At 43.5% G+C, this 16,073-nt stretch overlaps 1 protein-coding gene across 5 annotated transcripts in view; it reads left to right on the forward strand.

Moving 5' to 3' along the window:
* The window catches only part of dhcr7 (7-dehydrocholesterol reductase), a 48,686-nt gene that overhangs the window by 15,673 nt on the left and 16,940 nt on the right, over nucleotides 1-16,073 (forward strand). For all 5 annotated transcript variants that reach the window (XR_015760090.1, XM_043705361.2, XM_043705358.2 and 2 more), the window contains exon 4: nucleotides 9,745-9,835. Coding sequence is in view for 4 of the 5 variants with exons in the window: in XM_043705361.2 (XP_043561296.2) it covers nucleotides 9,745-9,835 (91 nt within the window). In the remaining variant the exon portion in view is untranslated. The remainder of the gene's footprint in view (nucleotides 1-9,744; nucleotides 9,836-16,073) is intronic.

A 16,073-nucleotide genomic window follows, 5' to 3' on the forward strand; every position in this document is an offset into this window, starting at 1 on the left:
GGAGGTAGGTGGTAAACTAGTCATCACAGAATTCCTGGCCTCTGACCTGGTCTCGTAGTCACAAGTAATTACTTGGCTAGTTTGGTTCAGGGTGGTATGGTGGCTCAGTGGTTAGCACTACTGCCTCACCATGCCAGGGACCCGGGTTTGATTCCACCCTCAGGCGACAGTCTGTGTGGAGTTTGCACATTCTCCCCGTGTCTGTGTGGGTTTAGTCCAGGTGCTTTAGTTTCCTCCCACAGTCCAAAGACGTGCAAGTTAAGTGGATTAGCTAAATTGTCTGTAATAGACAAGTGGGAGGCTGGAAGAACACAACAAGCCAGGCAGCATGTTTAGGGTATAACCTTGTTCCCCAATACCTGCCTCCAACTCACTGAAGTGGTCCTCACCCTTAATAAATTTTTCTTTAAACTACCTTGAATTCCAGCACCTGCAGTTCTTTTGTCTCAAAGTAAAATTCTCTGTACTGTCCAGGGATGTGTAGGTTGGATGGAGTAGCCATGAGAAATGAAGGATTACAAGGGTAGGGGGTGTGGGTCTGGGTGGGATTCTCTGCAGAGGGTCAATGCAGACTCGATGGGCTGAGTGCCCCCTTTCCACACTGTAGGGATTTTATGATTCAGTCAATGGTGACTCCCAGGATTTGACAGTGGGAAATTCAGCAATGGCAATATCACTGAATGTCAAGGGATGTTGATTAGATTCTCTCTTGTTGCTACATGTCAGCACAAACCACAATGTTGACCACTTATCAGCTTTGTTACAGCCAGGTCAGGTGGGGAGAATCAATTACCCTCTTTCAATCTCCTCGGGTGGTTCCAACAAAGATTTCTGTTCTTTACAGCACAAGGCGGTACCTTTCTCTAATAAAAATGTAGTTACTCAGTGCTGATACTGAATCAGTCAGGAGCCAAGTCCAGGGATTTCTTGAGTGCAAGAAAGAGCATTTTTATTATCACCTCAACCCAAGAAAAAGAGTTAAGAATACGTACATACAGGCACACAGTTAAAGTGGGAATGTGTCCAGTCTGGAAGGAAGATAAAAGATACATGCAGTGTAAAGTCCTTTGGGTTTAATTGAGTTGTAAGGTTGTGACATGACAGCACAGTTGGTTAATTGGTGTCTTTGGTCATCAGCAGTTTCGAATATTTTAGTTATAGAGTCATAGAGCATGGAAACAGACCCCTCAGTCCAACCAAATATCCTAAATTAATCTCATCCCATTTGCTAGTATTTGGCCCATATCCCTCTTAAACCCTTCCTTTTCATGTACCCGTCCAGATGCCTTTTAGACATTGTAATTGTACCAGCCCCCACTACTTCCTCTGGCAGCTCATTCCATACATGCATCACCATCTGCTTGAGAAAGTTACCCCTCAGATCCCTTTTAAATCTTTGCCCTCTCATCTTAAACTTATGCCCTCCAGTTTTGCACTCCCCACCCCAAGGAAAAAGACCTTAACTATTCGCCTATCCATACCCCTCGTGATTTTGAATTTGAATTTGAATTCTCAGGGTTTTGATGTTGCTCTTTAATGAGTTTTGTCACCGGTCACTTTTAATTCTTGAGAGGCTGTCTACATTTCCTCGAGCTGGTTTCAAATCAACAGTGAAAGATCCATCTCCCTGCTCGACCAAAAATAGTCTCCTGAAATATAAACTGCTTTGTGTGTTTCAGTTCTAAGGAAGGGTCACCGGACCCGAAATGTTAACTTTGATTTCTCTGCACAGATGTGGCCAGACCTGCTGAGCTTTTCCAGCAACTTCTGTTTTTGTTTCTGATTTACAGCATCTGCAATTCTTTTGGTTTTTATTGTGTATTTCAGTGTCTGAATTAATTGTTTTGAAGTTTGATTATTGAAGATGATGCCCTCCATTTCTGATTTCATTAGCAAAGTAATATAAGTGAAGATAGGAAATGAGGACTTTTTCATGCCTGACCAGGTGAACTATTTTTAATGTCTTTTGATAAAACTTTAGTTTTAGCTCGAGATTATTTCATTTATTCCGCATTGATTTTGTGAAGCTTGACTAACCCATGTGGCCAGTCTGTTGCTGTGGATCATTTTGTTTTCCCTTTTTAAAACCATTTCAAGTCCATGAAATTCTCAGGTATGAAAATGGGATGACGGAATTCAAAAATCGATTGTGGACTACACCAGAAGGCATAATCCCCGAATAAATGTCTTCCACGTCAGACAGAGATGAGGAAGAGTTGTTTTTTCACTCAGGCTCAGACTTTACTGTAGATTCTTGTCGAGGTTTGGTTGTTTAGGGTATTCAACACGGACAGATTTTTTTAAATCAGGAAGGCAATTAAAGATTATGGGGGAAAGGCAGAAAAATGGAGTTGAGAATTATCCAGGATCTCATTGAATGGCAGAGCAGACTCAATGGGCTGAATGGCTTGTTCCTGCTTCAACATCTCACCGTAACCTATATTTTATTCCTACTGTGACAGCTTCAATTGGGATGAAGGTAGGTGGGCTGCACTAAATCACCCCCTGCCCTTCATCAAATTGCAGTAAGGTCAGAGCTGGGTGGCAAGGCAAAATAAATCCATGCACAGAAGTTTTGCCCTGCACACCTGCCCACCAGGGACCATCTTCCGATCATAAAACCTCCCCATTCTATCAATTGAGAGAGAACAGGAGAGGAAACACCGAGTGAATTTGGCGGCTTCTATGCAGAGAAAACCCTTCCTACAATTCACTACGAAGAAAATCCCAAAGAAAACCAAGGGAGCAAACCAGGTCTTGAGAGTAAGTCTATCTTGTCCCAAGCTAACCAACACTGAAATCTCTGCACTCTCTCTGACCTGGCTTCAAGGTGCAAGCATTAGTGTGCAAATATTGTCCTGTGTTAATGAGCTAGTAAGCTGATTGGCTTAGTCAACTGGATAATGATTTCTGAGCTGCAAATGAACTACCTTGTTTGATGTGCCAGTAAAAATGGAAGGAACCTTGTCTCGTTAGAATGAAAACACACCTTGGTAGGTTATGAGGTTGAGTGAAGCCCTTCTGAGCAATTCATGGGGCAAATCCTAACATTGTGCTGACTCCCTTTGACTGCTGTGTGAAGTCTCTTACAGCAGAAACCTCCTACAAGGTGGACACCAGAACAAGTTGGCCATGACTATGTCTTCTGCAACTTTCTGGGAGTCACAGTGCTTTGAATCAGGAGGGTCCCTCAATCCGAAACCTCTGAGCATCATAGATCCCAACACCATCAACCTGAGGCCTCTGAGTATCCTCGATCCCAACACCAACCTGAGACCTCTGAGCATCCTCAATCCCAACACCATCAACCCGAAACCTCTGAGCATCATAGATCCCAACATGAAATTTCCTGGCTGAGTTAAATATATTGCCTTTTATTTGTGGAGAGATTTTGCAAAGAATAAATGTCGTGATTACCTTTTTGGAGTCGGTTTCCATAGAAACGTAAGAAATAAGATCAGTAGTAGATCACTTGGCCCTTTGAGCCTGCTCTGCCATTCAGCCTGTTTCTGCTTTCTCTCCATACCCTTTGACCCCTTTAGCCCCAAGAACTATATCTAACTCGTTCTTGAAAACATTTAATGTTTTGGATTTGACCATTTTCTGTGGCAGAGAATTCCACAGGCTCCCCGCTGTCTGAAATGGTCTACCCCAAATCCTTAGACTGTCATCTGCTGCTGGGAAATCCTTCCTGTGTTTACTCTTTCTAGTCCTGTTCGAATTTGTTTGGTGTCTATGAGACTCCCTTTTCATTCCTATGAAGTGAATATAGCCCTTACTGATCTAGTCTCTCTTCATATGTGAGTCCTGTCTTTCTGGAATCAGTCTGGTAAACCTTCACTGCACTCCCTCTATCGCCAGAACATCTTTCCTCAGATAAGGAGATGAAAACACTCAAAGTGTGGTCTCACCAAGGCCCTGTGTAACTGCATCAAGACATCCTTCTGTCGTATATGTAGGTCAGGGTCACTGAGCAACTTTGTGGTCTCTACTGTGAAGTAGCAAGCAATATGCATGTAAAAGAAAGAGGAACAGCAATTGATTAGAAGGTAGTTTCATCCAAAATAATATTTCTGTCAAACTCCTTCAAAATTAGAGAACTTGGTTTAGACTGTAGGCATCACGTTGTGTTTATACAGCACTTGGAGCATTGATTCCTGTCCCACATGGCACATGCATGCACAGGCACAGTGACACATAGACACACAAAAATGCATACAAACACATATGTACATGCATAGTGGCACATGTGTACACACAGACACAAACACAGAGGTGCATGCACAAACTCTCTCTCTCTCTCTGTCTCTGTGGCTATCTTTTTCTGTCTCTGTCTCTCTCTCTGTCGCTCTCTTCTCCCTCTCTCTCTGTTTTTGTACAGTGCTCCTTCCAGTGTATTTTTGACAGTCACCTGCAATGTGATGAAGTTGTTGAACTGGTCAACCTGTTGTTGACCAACAAATTGTTTCCTCTTGAGCACATCCTGTACCTTTTAAAAATACGTTGTGAAATATTATGATTTATTATTCTCCTTTAAGCTCCTTTAAACTTATAAAGCTGATGGGCGGCTTTCAGTCATTAGCATTGCTGTCTCACAGCACCAGGGACCCGGGTTCAATTCCAGCCTCGGGCAACAGTCTCTGTGTGGAGTTTGCACATTCTCCCAGTGTCTGTGTGGGTTTCCTCTACGTGCTCTGCTTTCCTCCTACAGTCCAAAGGTGTGCAGGTTAGGTCAATTGGCCATGCTAAATTGCCCACAGTGTTCAGGGATGTGTATGTTAGGTGCATTAGTCAGAGGTAAATGTAGAATAATAGGCTAGGGGAATGGGTCTGGGTGGGTTACTCATTGGAGGGTCAGTGTGGACTTGTTGGGCTGAGTGGCCTGTTTCCACACTGTAGGGATTCTATAATTATCAAATGTTGTTTCCAGTTTTTACATTGATCAAGTAGATTTGGGACTAGAGCTGTTGATTCACTGAGTGTTTAAACAATGTTATCAAGTCAAAGCCATACTTTGGAGAGCTCGTTCTCTGAGTGACCACAATAGAGTCACACTACTTCCTCACATACCTCGTGTCTGTAATCACAGGGTACACTGAGTCAGCCAGAATCCGGTAGCACTCTTTGTTTCAATTGAGCACAGAGGAATGCTCTGTAAAACACATGCAATGTATAAATATATCGTAAAACTAATCTCTCAGAAATCCCGACGTGAGTTGCATTCAGAAGTTCCAGCACATAAATCTGCACAGTCAAAGGCTGGGACAGCTGCATTTATTCACATAAATATACCTTTTTTTCAAGTGACAATTTTTTTTTATTGAAGCAATATTTTTCATCTACAATCCATTGCATAAATAGACCCTCATGCCAGTTGTGGTGAGGCACATTTAAGCATACAATATTGTCATGATTACTTTCCATGTGATTCTAACCCTGACTTTACATGATTTATTGCAAGACTGATCCCATTCCCCCAGTGGGAAACTTCTTACAGTTGCTAAGACCAGTGGTTTGCTAAATAACTTTGAAAACTTTATCCAGAGAGTGTGGCTCTAGTAGTGCAATTGGGTAGCCCATGGTACTTGCAGCAAGCCAACATAGACTGAATGGGCTGAGTGGCCTCCTTCTGTGTAGTAACTATTTCTATGTGCACAGCAAGGAAGGTATGCTTAACTGAATTCCACTTCCCATCTTACCCACGAACTGTCCCATCAAATATAGCTGGGAACATTGATCGTGAGTGGCATTGGACGAACCAGGGCTAATTTTAATAAACCAGAATGTTTGTAAGGAAGCTCAGAACAATGTGGACATGCATCAACTGCATGTTGGAATAGAATTTTTTTTGTCAAATGAAAGGTGCTCTTTGGTTGCTTGATCAGAGAGAATTGCATTGGAATTGGGCCTATTACAGATCACTAGTTGCACGCTTACCAAACAGAAAATGACTGAGATATTCATCTGTATTGACCACATGTTATTGGGTGCTAAGTGGCCTTCTAAAGATCCAGTTGTACAGGAAGTCCACACACATTGCAGGCTTCAAATGGCATCAAGAAACCATAGCTGGAGTCCATGGAAGTCAGAGGAAAATCTCTCTGCTGGTTGGAGTCATACTGGCACAAACCAAAATGGTTGTGGCCATTGGAGGTCAGTCATCTCAGCTCTAGGACATCTCTGTATGAGTTCCTCAAGGGAATTAGATTAGATTAGATTACTTACAGTGTGGAAACAGGCCCTTCGGCCCAACAAGGCCACACCGACCTGCCAAAGCGCAACCCACCCAGACCCATTACCCTACATTTACCCCTTCACCTAACACTACGGGCAATTTAGCATGGCCAATTCACCTGACCTGCACATTTTTTTTTGGATAGTGGGAGGAAACCAGAGCACCCGGAGGAAATCCAGAGCACCCGCAGACACGGGGAGAATGTGCAAACTCCACACAGTCAGTCGCCTGAGGCGGGAATTGAACCCGGGTCTCTGGCGCTGTAAGGCAGCAGTGCTAACCACTGTGCCACCGTGCCACCCATCCTGGGCTAACCACCTTCAGGTGCTGCATTAATGGCATTCCCTTCATCAGAAGTGGGAATGTTTATCAATGATTGCACAACGTTCAGCATTATTCGCAACTCCTCACATACTGAAGCAGTCAAATACAGCGAAGTCCTGGACAATATCCAGGCTTGAGTTAAAAATCAGCAAATAACATTCATACCACACATGCCAAGCAATGACCATGTCCAAAAGGAGATAATCTAACTACTGCATTCAATAGTATTACTATCATTGAATCCCTCACTCTGAACATCTTGGGGAGGGTTACCAAAGACCAGAAACTGGAACCGCCAATATCAATCCAGTGGCTACAAGGGCAGGTCAGAGGCTAGAGATACTGCAGCGAGTAACTCACCTCCTGACTCCCCAAAGCCTGTCCACCATCGACAAGGCACAAGTCAGGAGTATAATGGAATACTCCTTCCGTGCCTTGATAAATGTAGCTCCTACAATACTTGAAAAAGCTTGGCAGCATCCAGAATAATGCAGGATACCTTCATAATAAACATTCACACCCTCCACCACTATTGCTCCATAGCAGCAGAATGTATCTCTCCAAGGTCCATAGACAGCACCTTCCAAACCCTTGACCACTATCATCTAGAAGGACAGGAGTAGCAAATACATGGGAACACCACCCCCTGCAAGTTCCCCATCAAGCCACTCACCATCCTGACCTGGAAATATATGGCCTTCAGTGTTGATCGGTAAAAACCTTGGAACTCCCTCCTTAACTGCACTGTAGGTCTACCCAACAGCACCTGGATTGTGATGGTTCAAGAAGGCAGCTCATCAGTACCTTCTCAAGAGGCAACTAGGGACAGCCAATAAATGTTGGCCCAGCCAGCGACACCCATATCCCATAAGTAAATGAAGAAAAAGTGCACTGTGCACCTTATCAATGAAGGCCAAAATAAATATTTAGTGTCGCTGAAGTAAACATGTGATTGCTTTTGGCTATACAAGTTGTGTACCTAACAAATTATTTGAGACCCACGCTTCAATATTACTTTGTCCAGAGGGAACTAACATAGGCTGAATTCAAGAAAATCAAAGATGTGCTTAACTTTTAAGCAGCCCAAAACCACAGCCCTCACATACCCCCGTAACCAGTTAAGCTGAAACCAACAAGGGTAAAATTATACTCTATAATTATCTGAATGTACAACTGTCCTCCCAAAAACATTTAAATAATGCTGAATGCTTCTGGTAGACCATGTTAATCACCACCGATCCCATTCATCTCTCCTCTCTATTGAGCAGTCTCCAAGCACTTCCCTGCCCCTCAAATGCCTCGTGATTGGATTGCCCGTCTGACAGGCTCCCCAAAACCCCAGCAGCAGGGGGCAGACACGGAAGTTGGGACACCCAGGTTTCTATGTAAGTCATTCTTCCGACCAACCTCTCATGACAGTATCTTAAACCAAAGTACACAGATTCTGGAGATCTGAAATCAAAGCAGGAAGTGCTGGAGAAACTCAGGCAGGCTGGCATCATCTGTGGAGAGAGAAACTGAGTTAAAGTTTTGAGTCCATTAGGACACATCTCCAAGAAACTCTTGATCTCTCTCCACGGATGCAATTAGACCTGCTGAGTTTCTCCAGTGCTTGTTGTAATGAGAAAACATGGAGGAAGCAATTAGGAAGCAGTGAGCTATGTTTCCTGGAATAGAAGCAGTCCAGCCCACCGAGTTTGTGCTTTTCCACGCAGCTCATCTTCTTCAAGTCACATTGATATCTTGCTTTGGTAGCATTTTACAAAATAAAGAGGTATGAATTAGGGGCAGGAGTCAGTAGACCCATCAAGCCTGCCCAACTATTCGATAAGGTCATGGCTGACCTGCTCCCTCCACATTCCCACTTACCCTCATTTATCTCATTGAAGTATATCACATTATTAAGGGGCTCGACAGGGTAAATGCTGGCAGGATCGTTTCCCCTCATGGGGGAGTCCAGGAGAGGAGACTGTCTCAGAGTAAAGGGACACCAATTTAAGACTAAGATGAAGGGGAATTTCTTCTCTCAGAGGGTTGTGACTCTTTAAGACTCCTTGCCACAGAGAGCTGTGGGGGCAGAGTCTTTGTGTATATTTAAGGCTGAGATAGACTCTTGATCAGTCGAGGAATCATGGGTTATGGGGAAAGGGCAGGAAAGTAGACATGAGGAATGTTGGGTCAGCCATGATCCTACTGAGTGGTGGAACAGGCTCATGGGGTGGAACAACCTTCTCCTGCTCCTATTTATTATGGTCATACGGTCTTATCCTAGTAACCTTTGACCCTCTAGGTCATCAAGAATCTATCCACCTCTGCCTCCAAAATAGTCAATGACTATTCAAAGACACAGCTTCCACCATCTTTTGAGGAAAAGACTCATGACGCTGTATGAGTTAAAAATTCTCCTCATCTCTGTCTTAAATAGACAACCCATTACATGTAAGCTATGACCCCTTATTCCTGATTCTCCCACAAGTGAAAGCATTGTTTCCATTTGCAACCTGTCAAGACCCCTCAGGATCTTATATGTATCAGTCAAGTTGCCTCTTAGTCTTCTAAACACCAGGAGACACAAGCTTTCCTGAGAAAATGACCCATTCATTCTAAGTAATAGTGAACAAAATAGGTAACAATCATTCGCTGGTTCATTGCTCAGGGCAATGCCTTGAACAATCAAAATCAATCTGCTTTCTCTGAACAAAGTTAAAGGTCAGTCAGTGATAACTGCTGCATTCTCCATAGTAATGCCTCTGCCAATTAGTGTCCACATACTAACCAATCAGCACGCTCCTCTCTCACATATAAATTTGAGTTTTCCTATTTATTGGAATTCTTGTGATGTGTCCTGATACGTGGAAGATGAAACATGAAACAAAATGTCAAATATCTTTTTTTCAGCAATCATTAATTTCTGTACTACCAAACAACTAAATTGTCAATTATTAATTGTTATCAGATAACTTAGAAATGCATATGACTGTGGATGCATTAGAAATGATAGTTCCAATTCTTAGTGTTTCCAAATGGCTACACTCTGTTAATGTCTCTCCTTCTCTTCTGCTTGCCCAACCCAGTCTTGAGAAGACTATCAGGTGATGCAATTAAATCTTCATAAATCAATCCATTCAAACTGATTTGTTACCAATTACGAAGACTTTTTTTTTGTTCTGTGCATGTATTTTCAGGTGTTTTTGTACATGTGCGTGCCTGATGTTTGTCACAAGTTGCTACCTGGCTATGTTGGTGGAGTACAAGATGGAGCATGTACTCCTGCTGGTGAGTGAATTTTTCAATTTGTTTTCTTAACTGTGTCAGAAAACATTCAGACTACTTTGTTTTGAAAGATCATAGATAGCAACAGGGATGAGCGGAGATGGTCATTGTGGTGGAATAATACTTCAGGATTTCTTGTCATACTAAATTTCAGCCTGGCTGCCTTAAACAGTTTTCCACTTGACCTAATACTGACAGTGCAAAGTTTGCTTTTGGTAATATCTATTAAGCATTTGAACATGAAAGGAATTTACTTGTATTCCAAAGCAGATACTTGCATTTTTCACATTAATTCTTAAAGTTCACCAATGTAGATTATAAATTTATAGAGGTGGTACAGCACGTAAATAGAATCTTTGGTTCAACCCGTCGTGCCGATCAGATATCCTAACCTAATCTAATCCCATTTGCCAGCATTTGGCCCATATCCCTCTAAACCCTTCCTATTCATGTACTCTTCTAGGTGCCTTTTAAATCATACCCCCACTCCACTACTTCCTTGGCAGCTATTTCCATGCACGCACCACCCTCTGCGTGAAAACGTTGCCCCTCAGGTTCCTTTTAAATCTTTCCCCTCTCACCTTAAATCTCTAGTTTTGGACTCCCCTACCCCGGGGGAAAGATCTCATCTATTTATCCGTTCCATGTCCCTCTTGATTTTAAGGTCACCCCTCAGCCTCTGACACTCCAATGAAAATAGCCCCAGCCTATTCAGCCTCTCCATATTGCTCAAACTCTCCAGTTCCAGCAACATAATTGTAAATCTTTTCTGATCTCTTTCACGTTTAACAACATCTTTCCTATAGCAGAACTGAACATAATATACTCTGACCCCATTTTGATTGCATGCCAGATCACAAAGAGTTTAGAGGAGATGTCAAAGGTAGGCTCTTTACTCAGAGAGTGGTGGGTGAGTAGAATGCACTGCCAGCAGCAGTAGTAGAGTCAGATACATTCGGGACATTTAAACGACTCTTGGACAGGCAAATGGAAGATAGTACAATAAAGGGGACCACTGGGAGGAACAAAACCTGTTTGACCTTGCCCTTGGGCGAATAATAAGACCTGTAGGAGTTTGCATGGGTAGGATTGAGTGAAGGTTTCTGGTGAAAAGCTCAGGTGGTTCTGGTTTGTCCATTGAGATTATTGTCCTTCAGAGGTAAGTCAGTGTGATCTTGGGGGTAATTTTGTCCTGTGTGAGCCTTCAAGAAGTGCTGCTAAACTTTGGCATTCCCTGTAACAAGCTGCAACTTTATATTTTCTTTTTCTTCCCAGTTGGGTGGCATGGTGGCTCAGTGGTTAGCACTGCTGCATCACAGCGCCAGGGAACCGGGATCGATTCCACCCTTGGGCACCTGTCTGTGTGGAGTTTGCAATCTCCCTGTGTCTGCGCGGGTTTCCTCCCACAGCCCAAAGATGTGCACTTAGGTGGATTGGCCTTGCTAATTGCAGGGTTACAGCGATGGGGTGGGTCTGGGAGGGATGCTCTTCGGAGGGTTGTTGTGGACTTGATGGGCTGAATGGCCTGCTTCTGCATTGTTGTGATTCTGTGAAGTGAGAATGAATCCAAGAATCAATTGGATTTGTTTGACTGGGGATTGCCGATAGTCATTCCTTCTGTGTCCGTTTCAATGATGAAGCTGAGAAGACAATACTATGACACATATTCTGGGTGGGCTGGTCAGGCAGCCTCCGAGGAGCAAGAGAGTCAACATTTTGAGCATGAGCTCTTCATCAGGAATGGTAATTCCTGATAAAGAGCTAATGCACAAAACATCAACTCTCCTGCTTCTCAGATGCTGCCTGACCTGCTGTGCTTTTCCAGCACCACACTCTCGACTCTGACTCCAGCATTTTGTAGTCCTTACTTCCTCCATATTTTGGGTGGGGCCAAAACAGATCTTTGAGCTCACACATTGACCTGTATCAGCTGATTATTGTTGGTATAAAACCCTTATGTCATATAGAGTTAGCCACGGCTCACTGTTGCCTCTGGAGTTTAATGGTTAAAGAGAGCTGACCCCTAAAACCCAGGCTGACACTCGACAGCAGATTCACAGAGAGCTGTGTTCCATAAGGTGCTGAATTTCAAATGGGTCATCAAAACAAATCCCTGTCTGCTTTCTGATTGGACAGAAAGATTCAATGAACAGGAGCTTCTCCCAGTGTCCTAGCCAATGCTTAACCCTTACCCAATGTCAGGAGAAGAGACTGTCTGGTCATTTTCACCTTGCAGCTCCTGGGAGGTTTTTTAAAACTAATTTCTGGGATATTGGTGTCACTGGCTGGGTGAGAATTGATGGCCCATTGCTCGTTTTCTGTGTACAAATTGGTTGCCACTTTTCCAACAGTGAGTGTCTCAAAAGTATTTAATTGCAATGTCCTTAGGTCAGGAAATCCATGGCTGAGTGTCCCTTTTACTTTCAGAAACATTTGATAAGCTACCGCATGTTAGGCTACTTAATGAGACCATAGTGCTGAAGGTAGTGTATTAGCACGGATAGATGATTGATTGATTCATAAGGGGAGCATTTTTATAATGGAGCCTGGGGCTAGTGAAATGCCACCAAGATTACTGCTGGGACTACAGTTTCGTTACATTATGTATACATGACTTGGATGAAAAAAAAATGAATGTGCCAATAGCCAAGTTTGCAGATGACACAAAATAAGTGGGAAAGCAAATGATGAGGATGATTTTAAAAAAAGAGTTTGTGGAGGGTTATGGACAGGTTGAGAGGGTATGCAACTGCTTAGCAAAAGGAATATAATGCGTGAAAATTTTATGCACTTTGGCAGGAGGAATAGAGGAGCTGAATTCTATCTAGAGCAGCAAGGAGGGGACATGAAAGGTCCTTAGTAGATAGGATTAGGGAAAACCCTAAGGCTTTCTATAGGTATGTTAGGAATAAAAGAATGACTAGGGTAGGAATAGGTCCAGTCAAGGATAGTAGGGGGAAGTTGCGTGTGGAGGCGGAAGAGATTGGGGAGACACTGAATGAATACTTTTCTTCAGTATTCACTCAGGAATAGGGCATTGTTGTCGATGAGAATACTGAGGCACAAATAAGTAGAATGGATGGCTTTGAGGTATGTAGAGAAGAGGTGTTGGAAATCCTGGAAAAGGTGAAAATAGATAAGTCCCCTGGGCCTGATGGCATTTATCCTAGGATTCTCTGGGAAGCAAGGGAGGAGATTGCAGAGCCATTGGCCTTGATTTTTATGTCCTCTTTGTCTACAGGAGTAGTCCCAGAAGACTGGAGGATAGCAAATGTGGTTCCCTTGTTCAAAAAGGGGAGTAGGGATAGCCCTAGTAACTATAGGCCGGTGAGTCTCACTTCTGTTGTGGGCAAAGTCTTAGAGAGAATTGTAAGGGATAGGATTTATGCACATCTGGATAGGAATAATGTGATCAAGGATAGTCAGCATGGTTTTGTGAAGGGCAAGTCGTGCCTCACAAACCTTATTGAATTCTTTGAAAAGGTGACGAAGGAGGTTGATGGGGGAAAGCGGTAGATGTGGTATATATGGATTTTAGTAAGGCGTTTGATAAGGTTCCCCATGGTAGGCTACTGCAGAAAATACGGAGATATGGCATTGAGGGTGAGTTGGAGGTTTGGATTAGGAATTGGCTGGATGGAAGAAGACAGAGGGTAGTAGTTGATGGCAAAGTTTCTTCATGGAGTGCCGTCACTAGCGGTGTTCCGCAAGGATCTGTTTTGGGACCATTGCTGTTTGTCATTTTTATAAATGACCTGGAAGAGGGGTTAGAAGGTTGGGTGAGCAAGTTTGCGGATGATACGAAAGTCGGAGGAGTTGTTGACAGTGAGGAAGGATGTAGCAGGTTACAGCAGGATATAGAGAAGCTGCAGAGCTGGGCAGAAAGGTGGCAGATGGAATTCAATGTAGCTAAGTGCGAGGTGATTCACTTTGGGAAGAATAACAAAAAGATGGGGTACTGGGCTAATGGTCGGATACTTGGTAGTGTGGATGAGCAGAGGGATCTTGGTGTCCATGTACACAGATCTCTGAAAGTTGCCACCCAGGTAAATAGTGCGGTGAGGAAGGCATATGGTGTACTGGCTTTTATTGGTAGAGGAATTGAGTTCCGGAGTCCTGAGGTCATGATGCAGTTGTATAAGACTCTGGTACGGCCGCATCTGGAATATTGTGTGCAGTTTTGGTCGCCATACTATAGGAAGGATGTGGAGGCATTGGAACGGGTGCAGAGGAGGTTTACCAGGATGTTGCCTGGTATGGAAGGAAAATCGTATGAGGAAAGACTGAGGCACTTGGGGCTGTTTTCACTAGAGAAAAGAAGGTTTAGGGGTGACTTGATTGAGGTGTACAAGATGATTAGGGGGTTAGATAGGGTCGACAGTATGAACCTTTTCCCGCGTATTGAGTCGGGTATTACAAGGGGGCATAGCTTTAAATTAAGGGGGGGTAGATATAGGACTGATGTTCGGGGTAGGTTCTTCACTCAGCGAGTCGTTAGTTCATGGAATGCCCTGCCAGTAACAGTGGTGGACTCTCCCTCTTTATGGGCATTTAAGAGGGCATTGGATAGGTATATGGAGGATAGTGGGTTAGTGTAGTTTAGGTGGGCTTGGATCGGCACAACATCGAGGGCCCAAGGGCCTGTACTGCGCTGTAATGTTCTATGTTCTATGTTCTATGTTCTATATTTAATTGGAGAAAGACTTCAGAAAGCTACAACACAGAGGGATGTGGGATCCCTGTGCATGAATCAGAAAAAGCTAGCATCCAAGTTCAGCAGGTAATAAAGAAGGCAAACGAAATGCTGGCCTTTATTTCAAAGGGACTGGAGTATATAATAGGGAAGTCTTGCTAAAACTGGACAAGGCATGAGTCAGACCAGAGCTGAAATACTTTGAACAGTTTGGGTACCTTATCTAAAGAAAGATACTCTGGCATTGGAAGTGGTACAGAGAAGATTCACTTGGCTGATCCCAGGTATGGACTGTCTTATGAGGAGTGATTGAGTAGATTGGGCCTGTACTCAATAGAGTTCAGAGAGTGAGAGGTGATTTTAAATACACTCGGTTCTTAGGGGGCTTGACAGAGCCGACATGGAAAGGTTGTTTCCCCTTGTGACAGGGTCTAGGACCAAAGGTTATCATCTCAGAATAAAGGGTCACCCATTTAAGACACAGATGAGAGAAATTTCTTCTCTTGAAGGAGAGTAAATCTGTCATTCTTTACTGCAGAGGACTTAGAGGTTGGATGTTAATGTATATACAAGGCTGAGATAAACAGATTTTTAATCAATAGTTATGGGGAAAATGAAGGTAAGTGGAGTCGAAGATTATCAGATCAATCATAATCTGGTATGGATTATAGGACAGACTCCACGGGCTGAATGGCCTACTTTTGCTGCTGCAGTTTATGGTCTTTCAGGTAATATCTGCAGAAGATTCTGTTCAGGTCCCTTATAAACCATCAGCCCAGAACTCTGCAGGAGAGGTCAGGAATACCTGAACCAAGAATGAGGTGGTAATAGCAGTTTGTCGAGAGGAATGGTGCTTTAATAATGTGGACTGGTGCCCACCAGAGATTGTGGCTTCTTCCCTTTTGCTGTTAGTCTCCTAATAAAATCCTTAGTGTGGATAGAGGCCATTCGGCCTTTTGAATCTGCACTGATCCAACAAAGAGCATCCCACCCAGACCCACCCCTTCCCCATAACCCCATATTAATGATGGATAATCTATGTAGCCTGCACATGCCTGAACACGGTGGGCAACTTAGCATGGCCAATCCGATTAACCTGCACATCATTGGACTGTGGGAGGAAACCGGAGCACCCAGAAGAAGCCACACAGACATGGGGAGCATCTGCAAACTCCACACAGACAGTCGCCTGACGGTGGAATCAAACTCGGGTCCCTGGTGCTGTGAGGCAGCAGTGCTAACCACTGAGCCACCGTGCCAACTCCATAGCTTCATGAACACCATTACTGACATAAAACTTTACAATCTAGATTCTTTAACTGAAACCAAACTCTATTAACTGTCTTTGTGGGATTTAAACCCATTTCTGGAGGAGAATTATCCTGACACCTGATCTGAATTTCTAGCTGTCCTGTATGTGGGGTCTGCGGCCAAGTTATACTGCAGGTAATTTGTGGTCTGATCACAGGTCTTATTGGTTAATGACAAAGTGAAAATGTGTTGCTGGAAAAGCGCAGCAGGTCAGGCAGCATCCAAGGAGCAGGAGAA

Source organism: Chiloscyllium plagiosum, unplaced genomic scaffold, assembly GCF_037043375.1.
Source record: "Chiloscyllium plagiosum isolate Xiang-an unplaced genomic scaffold, Cpla_swu_hap1 HiC_scaffold_18, whole genome shotgun sequence".
NCBI lineage: Eukaryota > Metazoa > Chordata > Chondrichthyes > Orectolobiformes > Hemiscylliidae > Chiloscyllium > Chiloscyllium plagiosum.